This window comes from Dipteris shenzhenensis, chromosome 19 (assembly GCF_047967505.1).
Source record: "Dipteris shenzhenensis isolate YYH24624 ecotype China chromosome 19, Dip_SZ_1.0, whole genome shotgun sequence".
Classification (NCBI taxonomy): domain Eukaryota; kingdom Viridiplantae; phylum Streptophyta; class Polypodiopsida; order Gleicheniales; family Dipteridaceae; genus Dipteris; species Dipteris shenzhenensis.
In genome coordinates, this window is record NC_141614.1 from 47,960,100 (window position 1) to 47,973,822 (window position 13,723).

The 13,723-nt window shown below is 45.8% G+C and overlaps 2 protein-coding genes across 3 annotated transcripts; one reads left to right on the plus strand and one right to left on the minus strand.

Moving 5' to 3' along the window:
• The first annotated feature begins 7,973 nt into the window (after positions 1–7,973).
• On the plus strand, positions 7,974–9,905 carry LOC147890559 (nuclear transcription factor Y subunit C-3-like). The gene is made up of 2 exons (XM_087391124.1): positions 7,974–8,251; positions 8,419–9,905. Exon 2 carries the CDS (start codon positions 8,605–8,607, stop codon positions 9,424–9,426), a length of 822 nt encoding a protein of 273 aa, XP_087247250.1. The 5' UTR covers positions 7,974–8,251; positions 8,419–8,604; the 3' UTR covers positions 9,427–9,905.
• Positions 9,906–9,911: 6 nt separating this feature from the next.
• On the minus strand, positions 9,912–13,125 carry LOC147890560 (cytochrome P450 CYP72A616-like). Of its 2 annotated transcripts, none has more exons than XM_087391123.1 (5): positions 12,688–13,125; positions 12,379–12,602; positions 12,006–12,262; positions 11,467–11,866; positions 9,912–10,641 (listed from the first exon to the last, which is right to left on the minus strand). In XM_087391123.1, exons 1-5 carry the CDS (start codon positions 12,974–12,976, stop codon positions 10,210–10,212), a joined length of 1,602 nt encoding a protein of 533 aa, XP_087247249.1. In that variant the 5' UTR covers positions 12,977–13,125; the 3' UTR covers positions 9,912–10,209. The 2 variants fall into 2 exon arrangements, with proteins under 2 accessions (XP_087247249.1, XP_087247248.1); XM_087391122.1 differs by having other exon boundaries at positions 12,379–12,611; positions 12,688–13,124.
• Between the last annotated feature and the right edge of the window lie 598 nt (positions 13,126–13,723).

Below are 13,723 nucleotides of genomic sequence, written 5' to 3' on the forward strand. Positions count from 1 at the left end.
GCTCAATGGTTCCGTGTGTGAAGTTGTGGTTCAATCTGGGTCCAATTTGGGTTCCAAACGGGCAAGATATGGACCTTCAAAGTTAGGGGATTTTAGGGACCGTTTTGTCTTTAGGGCCAAGTGTGAATGGCCCTAGACCTTTGACGTAACTAGGGTTGTGCACTAACTGCTAGTTAGTTTGGACTCAGTTACTATAACTGGTCCTTGGCCTAACCTAGTTTATGTAACTATAACAGTTAGTCTGACGTTAGTTAGTTCAACTAACTAAAGTTAATTTCTAGATGATCCACTATTAAGTGAATCTAACCCTTTGATCAACTAACCTAATCAAAGGTCAACTAACCTAACTGGTGGGCAACTAACCTAACCTAATGTCAACTAACCTAACTATGATTAGTTTGTTTAGGGTTAGTCTAACCCTCCTTTTTTTTCTCTCTCTCTCTAAGGGGGGGCGTTGGCGGGCGGCAGATTTGCAAATGCACCAAGGGGCGGGGGGTGCGAATGGGGGGGGCATGGTTTTTCAAGATGTAGGAGGGGGGGTTTGCGAGAAGACGGGGGATGGAGGTATGGAGGAGAGAGCCTTGAAGGCCCTTTGGCTATGTAGGTAGGGTGGGTGGTCGGGCGATGGGCGGGAGTCGCTATGGTACTGGCATCGCTGTCACCGTCGCTGCGATTGGCAAAAACATGCCACCGTTGCATCGCGGGTGTCGCTTTTGTGTAGGTGCCACGCCTGCGAGCTAGCTGCCCGTGGGGTTGGCCCTTAAGGCCTTATGGCCTTATTAGATAGGGAGAGGGGCGGAGGGGGGGGCGGTCGAGGAAGAGAGAGAGAGAAAAGAGAAGAGGTGGGGGAAAGAGACAGAAGAAAGGGGGTGGAGGAAAAAGAGAGAGGGGTGAGGGGATGGAGGGAGGGGGTGGAGGGGGGGGTGGAGGGGGTAAAGGGGGGGAAAGAGGGGAAAAGGGGGGGGGGGGGGGGTGGAGGGGGTAAAGGGGGGGTGGAGGTGGAGATGGGGGGGAAAGATGGAAAGGGGGGGGTGGAGGTGGAGATGGAGATGGGGGGGAAAGAGGGAAGGGGGGGGTGGAGGTGGAAATGGGGGGGAAGAGGGAAAAAGGGGGAGGGGGAGATGGATGGAAAGGGAGTGGGGGGTGGAGGTGGAGATGAGGGGGGAAAAAAAGGGGGGGGGGGGGTGGAGGGGGTAAAGGGGGGGTGCAGGTGGAGATGGGGGGGGAAGAGGGAAGGGGGGGTGGAGGTGGAAATGGGGGGAAAGAGGGAAAGGGGGGGGAGTGGAGGTGAAGATGGGGGGAAAGAGGGAAAAAAGGGGGGAAGGAGGTGGGGATGGGGGTGGAGGTGGAGGGGGATAGAGAGAGGTAGAGAGATAATGGAGTGAAGGGAGTGGGGGATAGAGAGAGATAGAGAGATGGTGGAGTGGAGGGAGTTGGAGATGGGGGGTGGAGGAGGAGATGGGAGATGGAGGGGGAGCAAAGGGGAGATGGGATGTAGAGAGAGGTAGAGAGATAATGGAGTGAAGGGAGTGGGGGATAGAGAGAAGGTGGAGATTAGGGGGTGATGGAGGAGATGGGAGATGGAGGGGGAGGGGAAAAAGGGGAGATGGGGTGTAGAGAGAAGTAGAGAGATGGTGGAGATTGGGGGGTGGTGGAGGAGATGGGAGATGGAGGGGGAGGAAAAAAAAGGGGAGATGGGATGTAGAGAGAGGTAGAGATGGTGGAGGGAAAAAGGATGATTACCTTGAGTGGGGGAGATGGGGGATGGACAGAAAAAGTGGAGGTGGTGGGGAGGAAGATGATGGGAGTTGGAGATGGAGATGGAGGGGGGGGGGTGACGGAAAAAGTGGTGGTGGAGGGGGGATTGACGGAAAAAGTGGTGGTGGATAGAAAATAGAGAAAGAGGGAAACTATGGCGGCTTAACGGAATTTGGAGAAGGAAGTGGCTAGCAAAAGGTTGGGGAAAGAAATGAGGGGGGTTGGTGTTGCTTTTATAGGAGGTGGGGGGATTAAGGGTTAATTTTGGGTGTTTAGTGTATTAATGTGATTTTGTAAGTCAACATTATTCTTTTGCATCATTTGGAAGCATTTTTTCACTCCTTTGTCTTGAGGGATGTATCTTGTATGATTTTTCATAGGGGGTTCTTTTTTCACACATGCAAGCACGTGCTCCGCTTTCACTTTAGGAGCTAACCTCCCCGATAGCGGCACCAAATGTTGTCTCTGTTTTACCCAATTGCAGGTTTCGAGGGTGTTGGTCACCTACAGTTGTGTCGTTGCTAGTTGTAGCATAGGTGTTCACACGTGTAGCATAGGTCCTTGGGTCGTGTTCCATTGAGAGGTGTAGACTAAAGCATGGAAAGCAGATCTCATGCGTACGTGAATGAGAAAGAGGGCTTGATTAAAACGATTGATGGAGGCTCTCGCCTCCACGGGAGTTCAAGGGTTTAGAAGGGGATTTTAGGGTTAGAAGTGGAAAAAGGGTTGAGATGGTTAACTAGGAGTTCCAGGGTTCAGAGGGGGTTGCAAAGTTTAGGAGGAGTCCAAGGTTGAGGAGTGGAGAGCTAGTCTCCTTCGCGGATTCAAGGGGTAAGGGTTGAGGAGAAGGGAGGGAGGAGGAGGAGATGGAGGAGAAGGGAGGAGGAGGAGGAGGTAGTTGAAGGGAGATAGGAGGAGGAGGGAGGAAGGAGGAGAAGGGAGGGAGGAGGAGGAGAAGGGAGGAGGAGGAGGAAGGAGGAGGAGATGGAGGAGAAGGGAGGAGGAGGAGGAGGGAGGAGAAGGGAGGGAGGAGGAGGAGATGGAGGAGAAGGGAGGAGGAGGAGGAGGGAGTTCAAGGGAGGGAGGAAGGAGGAGAAGGGAGGAGGAGGAGGAGGGAGTTCAAGGGAGGGAGGAAGGAGGAGATGGAAGGAGAAGGGAGGGAGGAAGAGGAGATGGAGGAGGAGGAGGAGGAGGAGGAGGGAGTTCAAGGGAGGGAGGAAGGAGGAGAAGGGAGGAGGAGGATGAGGGAGGAGGATGAGGAGGAGGAAGGAAGAGGGAGGAAGGAGGAGGAGGAGGAGGGAGTTCAAGGGTAGAGAGTGCAAGGGTAAGGGCATGCTAGAATACGATAGTGTAAGAGAGCATGGATGCAATGGAAATCAATTGCATGAACATAATAGTGAGCTTGAACACTGAATCCCAAAGAGTGGGAGCTTCATTTTATTGAGAGATATTTATACATGTTGGTCTCTCCACTTTTGGGGGGGACCTTTTGGATCTCTACTTAAAGTGGGGGGACCTTTTGGGTCTCTACACAAAGTGGAGGGACCTCCGAAAGTGTAGGCTTTTAGTATTTCTCTCTCTAGATTTAGTATTTCTCTCTCTAGATCATGATTTTACAAGTATGATTGGATCTTTTCTAGAGAGGATTTTGGCTATCCTCATCCTTTAAGATTTATCATACTATCTTTCAGGCTCAAGATATTACAAGCGGAGCTTCGCCGCTACTCTACACACATAATGCTCTCATAGTTGTTGTCCTAGACTGCACTTCTAGCCCTTTTTGCCACAGGGTTAACAAACAATTTCATGACATTAATATGAAATGCTTAGTGAATCCATTTTTAGCATTTTTGAATCACACAAGTACAAACGACACATGTTGTACACACTTATGCAAAAAAGAACAATAATCACACAAGGTAGCACATGCACTTAGAAGTCATTTCACAAATTTCCATTCCATGCTCCTCAATTAAATCTAGGTAAAAAATCATAAGGTTTGATTTCATCTATGTTGATTTGAGTACGACGGAGATTGTATTCGAGTTCAAATAGCTGCATTGTATAATTTTTTCCCACATCAATGATCTTGGCAAGTCCTTTCATATGCCCTAGAACTTTCCTAGGAACTTACCATGTTGAGAGTCAACAAACAATACAGTCAACAAACTACACTAGATCATTGTTTTTTAATTTATTAGTCATAGGCTTCTCATCATGATATATTTTATGTTGTTTTAACCAATCTAGTGCATTCAAATATGCATTCTCCCTATATTCTTCTAGAGAAGAAATCTGGAATAGTCTTTGCTTGATCGATTGTTTCTCCCCGAAGTGATCTTCCAAAGCTATTTTCAGTGTTGACACCTCTATTTTGAGGACTAGAATGCATTTCAAACTTGCATTAGAAAATAGGGAGTATACCCGGTGCACTTCTTACGTGTTAGGTTGTAAGCCCAAATAGCTGGTAACTTTTGCTCCCAATCTCTACATCAAACATTAATAGTTTCCCATTTGATGGATCCTAAGGCTTTATTAGTGCTTTCAACTAGAGCATTTTCATTGGGATTATAGGGGGTTACTACCCAATGCACAATAGACAACCTCTACACGATCAATTTGATATACTCATTCATAAAATGAGTGCCTCAATCTATGACTATCTCTTTGGGTGCTTTGAATTGACAAACGATATGATCAACAAAGTTTACTACAATCACAACAAGAAGAAGCTACCTCCTTAGATGAACACACCCCCTTAACATCATGACCTACAAAGGTGGCCAATGTGCTACTACTTCTGACCATTTGGTAAAGTAATTAGTTGCAACTAGAATGTATCCTTTTTGCAAGCAAGAAGTACAAGAAATAGGCCCAATGAAATCAATTCCTCACTTTTGTAAAGGTAAAAGCGTCACAATCAAGACTAGGGGTTGGATTCCAATTTTCTCACCTACTAGCTCCTTGACATGCATCTAAGGTACTAAATGTATTAAAATCTTTCTTTTACAAGCATCAACCACTAGTAGTAGTTAGCAAAATTTATGCACTTTGGCCTAGCCAACAAAATGTCCTCCGTTGTATGAATCATGCAATTCTTGCATTATCAATGGTATTTCTAAATGGGTCATACATTTTAATATACGAGCCCTCTGGGCCTTTTTCATAGACACTTCTCTTGATGATACTGAAACATTGGGAAATTTGGATGACCAAATTTCTCCTTTGATTTCAATTGAAATGTTGAGGAACTTTGCTTGTTGACAAATATTAACTAATGATTGCATACCATTCAAAGATAGAATCGATTTGAAAAAAAATCTTCAATCAACCGAATTGGGTAGTCTCCTTCATATGACAGAGACTCTTCCTCATCTCTAAATCATCTAGAGCCAGATCATCACCAGTGACCTCCTAGTCGATCGATTACAATCTAGGTGCTTGGTTCTTAACTCCGTGATTAAATTTTTCCAAAATAATAGTCCAATTCATCATACGATTCCAATGCTGCAACTTGTTCATCATCAACCTGTACGCCTCTATCTCAATGAAGAAGATAATTTTGGATTTAAGAACATAATCCCTTGGCTTCTTTGTAGCATATATAATCGACAAACACAATCTCTTTGCTTGAGAATACCTTGACTATGAAGGGAGCAACTTTCTGCAAGATACTATCGGTGATTCACATCTTTGGATCTACACACTGGTTCAGATGACATGCAATCATATATACTTCCATAGTACTAAGTAAGCACTCCATTTCATAGTTTTGAGGAATTAAGATTGGTGCTTTTTCAAGTATCACTTTCAAGTCTCCAAACACGTTGTTTTGGGATTCACCCTAGTCAATAATCTCATTTTTTGAAAGGAGGCAAAGTTTGAGCTGTATATTCCTGTTTAAGCCTTTGATAGTACCCAACCACTCCTAATAAACTCTACAATTGTGGAACATTCAGGGGGGTAGCCCTTGAAATATCACAACTTTTTTGGGATTGATTGCAATTCCACGATAACCGATTACATGCCCTAGTAGTTACCCATAGGGAATCTGTAACATGCACTTTATGGTTATCCATAGAAGAAACACAACCTATGATTTTCGGATCGATAGCAATTCCACAATAACTGATTACATGCCCTAGTAGTACCCCATAGGGCATCCCTAACATGCACTTTTTAGGGTTAATTGCAATTCCCAAGTATCTGATTACATGCCCTAGGTATACCGCATGTTTGAGGGTTAAGAGCAATCCAATGGAACTTAGAATGATTGAACACCTCTTAAAGCTTAGCAATATGGTTCAAAGGTTGGGTGCTTTGTGTTCATCCATGAAGATTTTCAATTCTTCAAACAACAAACTCCCAAATAGATCATTCATGAACCTTTGATAATTCCTGATCCCAAAGCTCATGACATGACTAGAATATTGACACCAATGTTATCTTGAGTATATCCTTTGAAATCAGGGATGGTCATCTTGTTGAGTTCCCAATATTTGATACAAACGTGTGCAATTGATCAACCACTCTTTGGCAAGGCTATGCAATTGATTTTGCATCATGTTTAAGGGGTATTTGATGCATCACCTCAGATGGATGGATTATAAGTCCATGCAAACACATCCATTGAATGCAGAGGCTCACGATGTCATTTTACCTAGTCGAATCAAGGGCATTGCCTATCTGAATGTTCTCTGCAGTCTCTAAAGTTCCTAGATTACTTGTTTAAACATCCACTTGCCTTGGGCATTTGAATCTTACAAAACCCATCCAGACCAAAATCACTAGTTACATCTGGTCATCATGAAAACTTGTAGAAACTCCTAGCATTAGGATAAGCGTTGACTGCACAATTTGTATCTTTCCTCATCCTAGGATAATGTTTCTTGTAGGGGTATCTCTCCTACCAAATAAGATTGACTATTGAGAAGTCCTTCAACCATTTTGAACATTTGAAAGTCACATAATACTGCTATGCGTGCGACCTCGATTGGAACTTGATAAAGCATCCCTTCCAAGGCCATGCTTTGTTGTTGCTATTTAAGCACATCAAGTGCTAGTGCAATAAGCTTAGCTTTGCGAGTAAATGTGCACACATTGATGCAGCCTCAGATGATTGTTACATTGGCTAAGGCTTCGATTACTATCAAATTGGAGTTAGTTATCAATGCATTTTGTAGAATAAAATGTCTGACAAACTAACGAGTGAATCGTCTGACAGATCAAATGAAAAGATCAAATAAAATATTTGATGGCGCCCACTCCACAGAATCAATGGTGAATAATCCATTTGGTAGCATGAAGGTGGACAATTTAAACACTTATGGGGATTAGACTTGGAGGCCTAGTCGACATGGGAGGTAGGCCATTGGGTGGAATAGGCACCTTTGATATTAGCCTGATGGAAGCCAAGGTCAAGTGATAGACTCATTGCATGCATCGTCAGTCATAGTTGCCGCATGTAGCTGCCATTCAAACCCACATACTATACTTAAACATTGTGACCTTTAAGCCACCAAAAAGAGGCAAAAACATCGAAAAAAATACAAAACACAAATTTCCCTTTCAAAGAACTTGCACCATCACTAAGGGAGGTTACACCCCAAAGTACGAACACCCACTTTAAATCGAAAGAACCAATACTTCTCGTTTGGTGGGCACAGTGTGCATACACGCCAAGGTGTGGACATGTTCTATTTATAGGAAGCATTCAATGCTCTCCCTGCCCTCTTTTGATTTTGAATTGGGTGGGGGAGCTCCCCTACTCAACTCTGTTCACAAGAGAGGTGGACGAATCACTTCAAATTGTGCAGGGGCGGCAATGTGTAGTGGTGGGGTAAGCTATCATCTCCTTGTGGGCCCTCATCAATACTTGTTTGCCATAGCTCCCACCTAGTTGCTTGCTCATCTTGCAACTTGTGCCTACAAACTAGGTGCAACTTGGTGTGTAACCGCCCTAAGGGTGGGTTGAGACCACGCATTGCACTTGAGGATGGCCACAGATGTAACGAATGTGTGATTGGTGAAGCAATTGGAGGAGATGGAATGGGCCAATCATGTAGCGGTGGTTGGAGTTGGGCATACAGTGAGTGGCCTTCATGGGCCGGACACAATCTTGTGTGTTAGTGTTCGGGCCGATCCCCTCCTGTTGGGCCAACTAGGACATACCACCATCCTACAGGCCATGAGCCCAAAACCTAAACTTGAGCTGGACAATAACTGTGCAGTTTCTGTAGCCAATAACTGCGCAGTTTCTACTGGGTCTTCGTCTCCCCCATAGCCAGAGCTTAGCTAAGGCAATGGCTATGGCTCTCCCTTGCTTTTCCCAAACCCTCGCCTTTCCCTTCGCCATGGTTTCCTCAGATCTCCTCGCTTTCTCTGCCCCTTCCCTCGTTGATTAGCTTGGAAGATTATCTTCCTTCGCTTCTTCTCTCCGCTTTCGACCCGCTCCATGCGGCGCCGCAGTTTCTTGCCGCTTAACGCGAACCCGGTACGCTTATCTGCGTCTGATCCAACTTATTGCGCCTGCTTTCCGATTTCCTTTCTGCAGTATTCTATTTTCTGCGTATTCGTGAAAGTCTTTCGGCATTTTTTCTACGCTTTGCGCCCCAGTACTTACATGCAGGTATGGGCTGCTGATCGCATGCCCCATTGCAGGAGCGAAAGGCTTGGACTGACCATTTGAGTAATTTGGCGTGGATTACGCACGAAGAAAGCGAGTCTGGCCAGGTCCTTCATCTGTGCCAGTAACGCATGAATAAAACAGGGGAATTCGCATCGGATTTTCCAGCTTTTTACAACGAAGCATACAGCTGACGATCGATAGCTTTGTAAGGTCAAAGGATGGATCAACAAATTTCTCAGCAACCGACGAGTGCGGCCAGTGGCCAACCTCAATTGCAATATGCCTTGGCATCTGGACAGATGCAGGGGTCGTATCAGAATCTTGGAGCAGTTCAAGCTCCAGGGGGCGTTCCAGGTGCGGTCGCTGGACAAACTTCAAGTGGGTACCCTGCCGCTCAAGTGATGGGATACCAGCACCTTCACCAGCAACAGCTGCAACATTTTTGGGCCACACAAATGCAAGAAATAGAGCAAGTGAATGACTTCAAGAATCATCAGCTTCCTTTGGCTAGAATCAAGAAGATTATGAAGGCAGATGAAGATGTGAGGATGATCTCAGCTGAAGCTCCTGTTCTATTTGCTAAAGCATGTGAAATGTTCATTTTGGAGCTAACTTTGAGATCCTGGATCCATACGGAAGAGAACAAGAGACGCACGTTGCAGAAAAACGATATTGCTGCTGCCATTACTCGGACTGACATCTTTGATTTCTTAGTTGACATTGTTCCAAGGGATGAACTCAAGGAAGAAGGCCTTGGGGTAGCTAGAGCTGGTGTTGCAGTTGGAGCACCAGCAGATGCTGTTCCTTATGGAGGGATGTATTATATGGCTCAACCGCAGCCTCCAGGTGCTGGATCTGGAGTCCCACCTCAGGGTATCGAACCGCCAATTTTTGTGGGAAGGCCAGCAATGCCAGTTGATCCAGCCATTTATATGAGCCAGCAGCGACCCAGTGTGCCCTATGGCCAACAGCAGGGAGTAACGCAGGCGGGGCAACCTCAGATGCCCGATGCTTCAACAGGAGTGCCATCAAGCAGTTAGGAGAGATCCCAATTAGGCAGTGTTAGTATATGCGGGATTTAACAGAATCAGTTTCAGAGTTGTGCGTCAGTGGAATTTTTTGCTTGTTGTGTGCACTCACTTTGACACACCATCTGGTGGAAGTACTTAGTTTTGATGCTCCTGGTCATGCTGCAAACTTTACCCCTGGAGATGCAGTGTGAGCATCCTGTGCGTAGATGCTGGTGTCAATCTTGTGACTCTCATGTTACTTCTTGTCTGCTCAATGTTATCTGGTAATTGTAAATATGTAGTCCAAAAGATTTAGTTTTGGTGAAAAGGATAGAACATTTCTTATTGGAGTCTGAGTTTTACAAAAATTTCAATGTTTTTCCCTAGTGCCACCGCATGTGTGTGTGTGTGTGTGTGTGAGAGAGAGAGAGAGAGAGAGAGAGAGAATCGGCATCCCCAAGAGATCCAACAGGATCAATGGATCATTGCATCTGTAACTAGCTGGGTACCAGGGCTAAATCATTTCCAGTATATATGTCATTGTAAAATCCCGAAGGCCTATTTCAAACATTACATGTCACGGGTTGACTGAAAGTATTACATGTCAGATTTTTATCTCTGACTCACTCTTACTGTCACATGAGAAACTTGTGCTTCATTCTCCTCATTTTTGCATACTGTGTAACTTCTGTTTTCCTTGTTGAATTATCCTTAATGTCCAGCTCATATGAGCTTGCAAGTCTCTTTTTCAAATGGCATTCCTCATCTCAAACTTTTAAGAGGCTCTGAAATTCACTCGCATTGGCACCTTCTTCAAGAGAGCCTATCAAACATGATGGGCATTCCAAATTGGGGCTGCAAACTTCCGATGGTGATGGGTGCATGCGCATAGCCAGGAGATAAGTGGAAGCGGTAGCGTTGCAAAATGGAGGCCAGAACCAACTTGGCCTCCAAGAGGGCAAAACTTTGTGCGACACAAGTGCGCGGTCCAATGCCAAACGGCATGAACGCATGTGAGGGTGTGCATGCGCTAGCCAGCCCTTGCGCGAACCGATCTGGATTGAATTGTTGCACGTCCTCGCCCCAGTACTTTGGATCATGGTGGAACACAACCACTGGTATTACAGCTGTGGCACCCCTTGGCACTATCACACTACCCCCCACCTTCATATCCTTGATAGCTTTCCTCTCCATCATATAAGCCGGTGGATACAAGCGTAGTGTCTCATTTAGTACCATCCCCACCTGCAACATAGATCACAACAAAAACATGCAATTATGTTTAGCTCAAGAATTCACTCTATCTTTTTCTACCATTGGCATGAGCCTATCTTTCTGTTGCATGCAAGATCATTATGAACTGGGTGCTATTTCCTCCACATTAAAGTCCTAGATCTGGGTGCAATTTTACCAATCTCACGAAATTTCCTTCCAATTCAAGTAATTCCCTTCCTGCTCATGCAATTTAAGTGCATGAATTAGGTGAATTTCCCTGTGAGCTTGTACACACGGGAAGGGCAGTTTGCAAACCAGGTGGACTTCATATTTCAAATTGAGTTCACCCGTCCCGGTTTTGCAGGGAAAACCAAGTCGACCCCTACTTAAGAGCTCCGTCCTATGTGAACAAGCTCTTAGTACGCAATGGGAGCAGTCCTTTAATCATTCCGAGAGGAGGGAACCATTCCTATTCCAAAGCTCATGAACCATTCCAAAGTTCATAAACCGGAATCACTTGGCAATCATATTCTCTCTCTCTCTCTCTCTCTCTCTTATAGCTGAGAGTATTACTACTAGGCATTTTGAAATTATATGCATTTTTTGGGCGACCTTTATTTGGCATAGAACCAGTTAACAATCAGCCCATGGTCATCCAAGCTCTATACATAGAGCACAGTTTCCTTATGATTCAAGCTCATGAACTGGGCAAATTTTTTCTTAGTGCTGCAAGCTCACGAATCGATTCGGGAAAGAAACAGAGTCGGTTGTGTTAATCTACGTAATGTTCAAGCTCGTGAAACGACTATAGATTCTTGCAAAAAAATTCGTCGTGCATTCAACAGATCGACGTACCGCTTTGAGATGGTTGAGAGAATCTGCTGTGGGCGGATCTGATCTCCCACACACAGCCAACACCTCCTCCCTCGCTCTCTCCTGCCACTCCATATTCTGATCAATTCCCAGCAGTAACATCGTCCATGTTAACAATGTCGATGTCGTCTCATGTCCTGCAAAGAAGAACGTCTTGCACTCGTCCACTATCTCCTTTATGCTCATGCTCAATCCCTTCTGATTCCCCTCTAGCTCCCGCTTGTTAGCGGCTACCATCAACCCCAGTAGGTCGCTCCCACATTTTTCCTCACCTCCCGCTTGCTCCAACCACTTTATTCGACTCTTAATGAGTCGCCGCAATAAGTTTTGTACTTCGCTGTTCATCTTCCAACGGTAGCGGTTTGTCCCGGTAGGCAGAAACCTTTAACACATCGTGTTAATACATTAAGTTTCCTTGCTAGGTACAATTGCGCAAATTCGCTTTCGAAAAACTCATCAAATTGAAACCACAGCTCACAGCAACCTATTTAGGCGATTGTTTTTTTGTACAGGTATACGACCTTGATCCTGGTATGTAAGCTCTAGAGGCCAACTTGATCACTAGAATCTGTTGCTCGCGCTGGATCTCGAACACTCGCTTTCCTTCTGCATAGCTGCTGCCAAAGGCCGAATGCGCAATGATATCGGCCGTTAAAGTTCTGAATGCTGCTTGTACATCTACCTCCTTGCTCCCTGACTCGTCGCTTCCTATCATTTGCTCCCGGTCCCACTTTTCCAGCATCGATGCAGCCAAAGCTGCAATTCTGGGGACCATAGCCTAATTATCAGAAACGTCCACACGAAAGGTTAGCCCTTGTAAACGTGAATAAGGTTTCCAAGTTCGCAATGAGCAAAGCTTGAACATCGAAAGATGCAGCATTGTGTGCAACTCACCTTGAGCTTTTCCATGAAGAAGGCGTGGCTGACAATCCGCCGATGATGAGCCCACTGCTCGCCATTCAACGATACAAGCCCCTTGCCCATCACATCGTAGACTTCGGGCCTCATCGTTGCCTTGCTGTAATGCCCAAATTTATTTGAGAAGATCTCTCGGGCCTGCTCGGGCTCAGCCACGACCAATCTGGGCTGATGACCGAACCAAAAGTAGAACGGTTTGCCTACGCATTCTACGAATGAAGGATGGGTGAGTAAAAGAGACTAAACTTGAGTTCAGCAACGGGTCGAACTTGTACAGATGCTTACCGAGCTTCTGTGACCATAGGAAGAGGTGGGGGAGGATCCGTGGCGCAATATCATGTGATAGTTGGGGCAAGGGAGAGCTGAAAGCCTGTTTTGTCAAGGCAGCCATATCAGGGAGGTTCCCATGGAGAAAACGAAAAGGCATGCCCGGGATTCCGTGAGCGTCAAATTTGCGTTTTATTCGAAGAGGCATGAACAAGAGGGAGTGAAACTGGTTGAGCAGGGTGGAGAGGATGGGGAAGGCTACAAGGAGGAAGAGAATCCATGTAAACAGAAATGTGAAGACGTCCATAAGTGGAATTGGAAGTCTGCAAGAGGGACGTTGTGTTCCCCAAGCTTTCAATATGGAAAGAAGCAACAATATTCTCTTTGATCTCTCTCTCTCTCTCGTTGCTGCAAATTGTTCTGTGTGGCGTGCCTTTTCAATTCGCCAAGGTTGCTTGCACTGCACGAAATGCTTTACTTATTGTGATTGAGCCAATATCATCCATGGTGTCGTAATTAGGAAAGGTCGTTCTCCCAGAAGGTGACGCAAGCTCCCCATAATACAACTGGACCTGCCTCGTGATTATCCGCTCCGTCCCCGGTGATAAGGTGAAATTCGTAAGGTGACGAACAAGGGTGCGAACCGCTGCGAAGTACCTCATTCTGAGGGAGGTTGATGCCGAGCTCACCGGCTGTAACCAGGCTACACCGAGCTCACCGGAGTGCACCTGGGTGTGCCACACCTGGATCCATTTCGCCACCAGTGCTGAGCTAGCTCTCTGCCTAGCCAATGGATTGAATCTACTCTGCATCCTTGTTACGTCTACGTACACAGCGCTTCGCCAGCCCTTCGGTGAGCGTGTCACCGGAATGAAACTCGCGCTCAGATCATCGCACCTCGCTTCGCGAAAACAGGCCCTTAGTGCCACTCGCTCCCACTCATGGCAAAGGAGGTAAATCTGCTATGAAATGCCTAAGTTCAATTGTTCCTCCTGGAAAAATAGTGCCAGACTCAACCATCACGAAGGCTAGAACTAAAGGAGAAGGCTAAAGA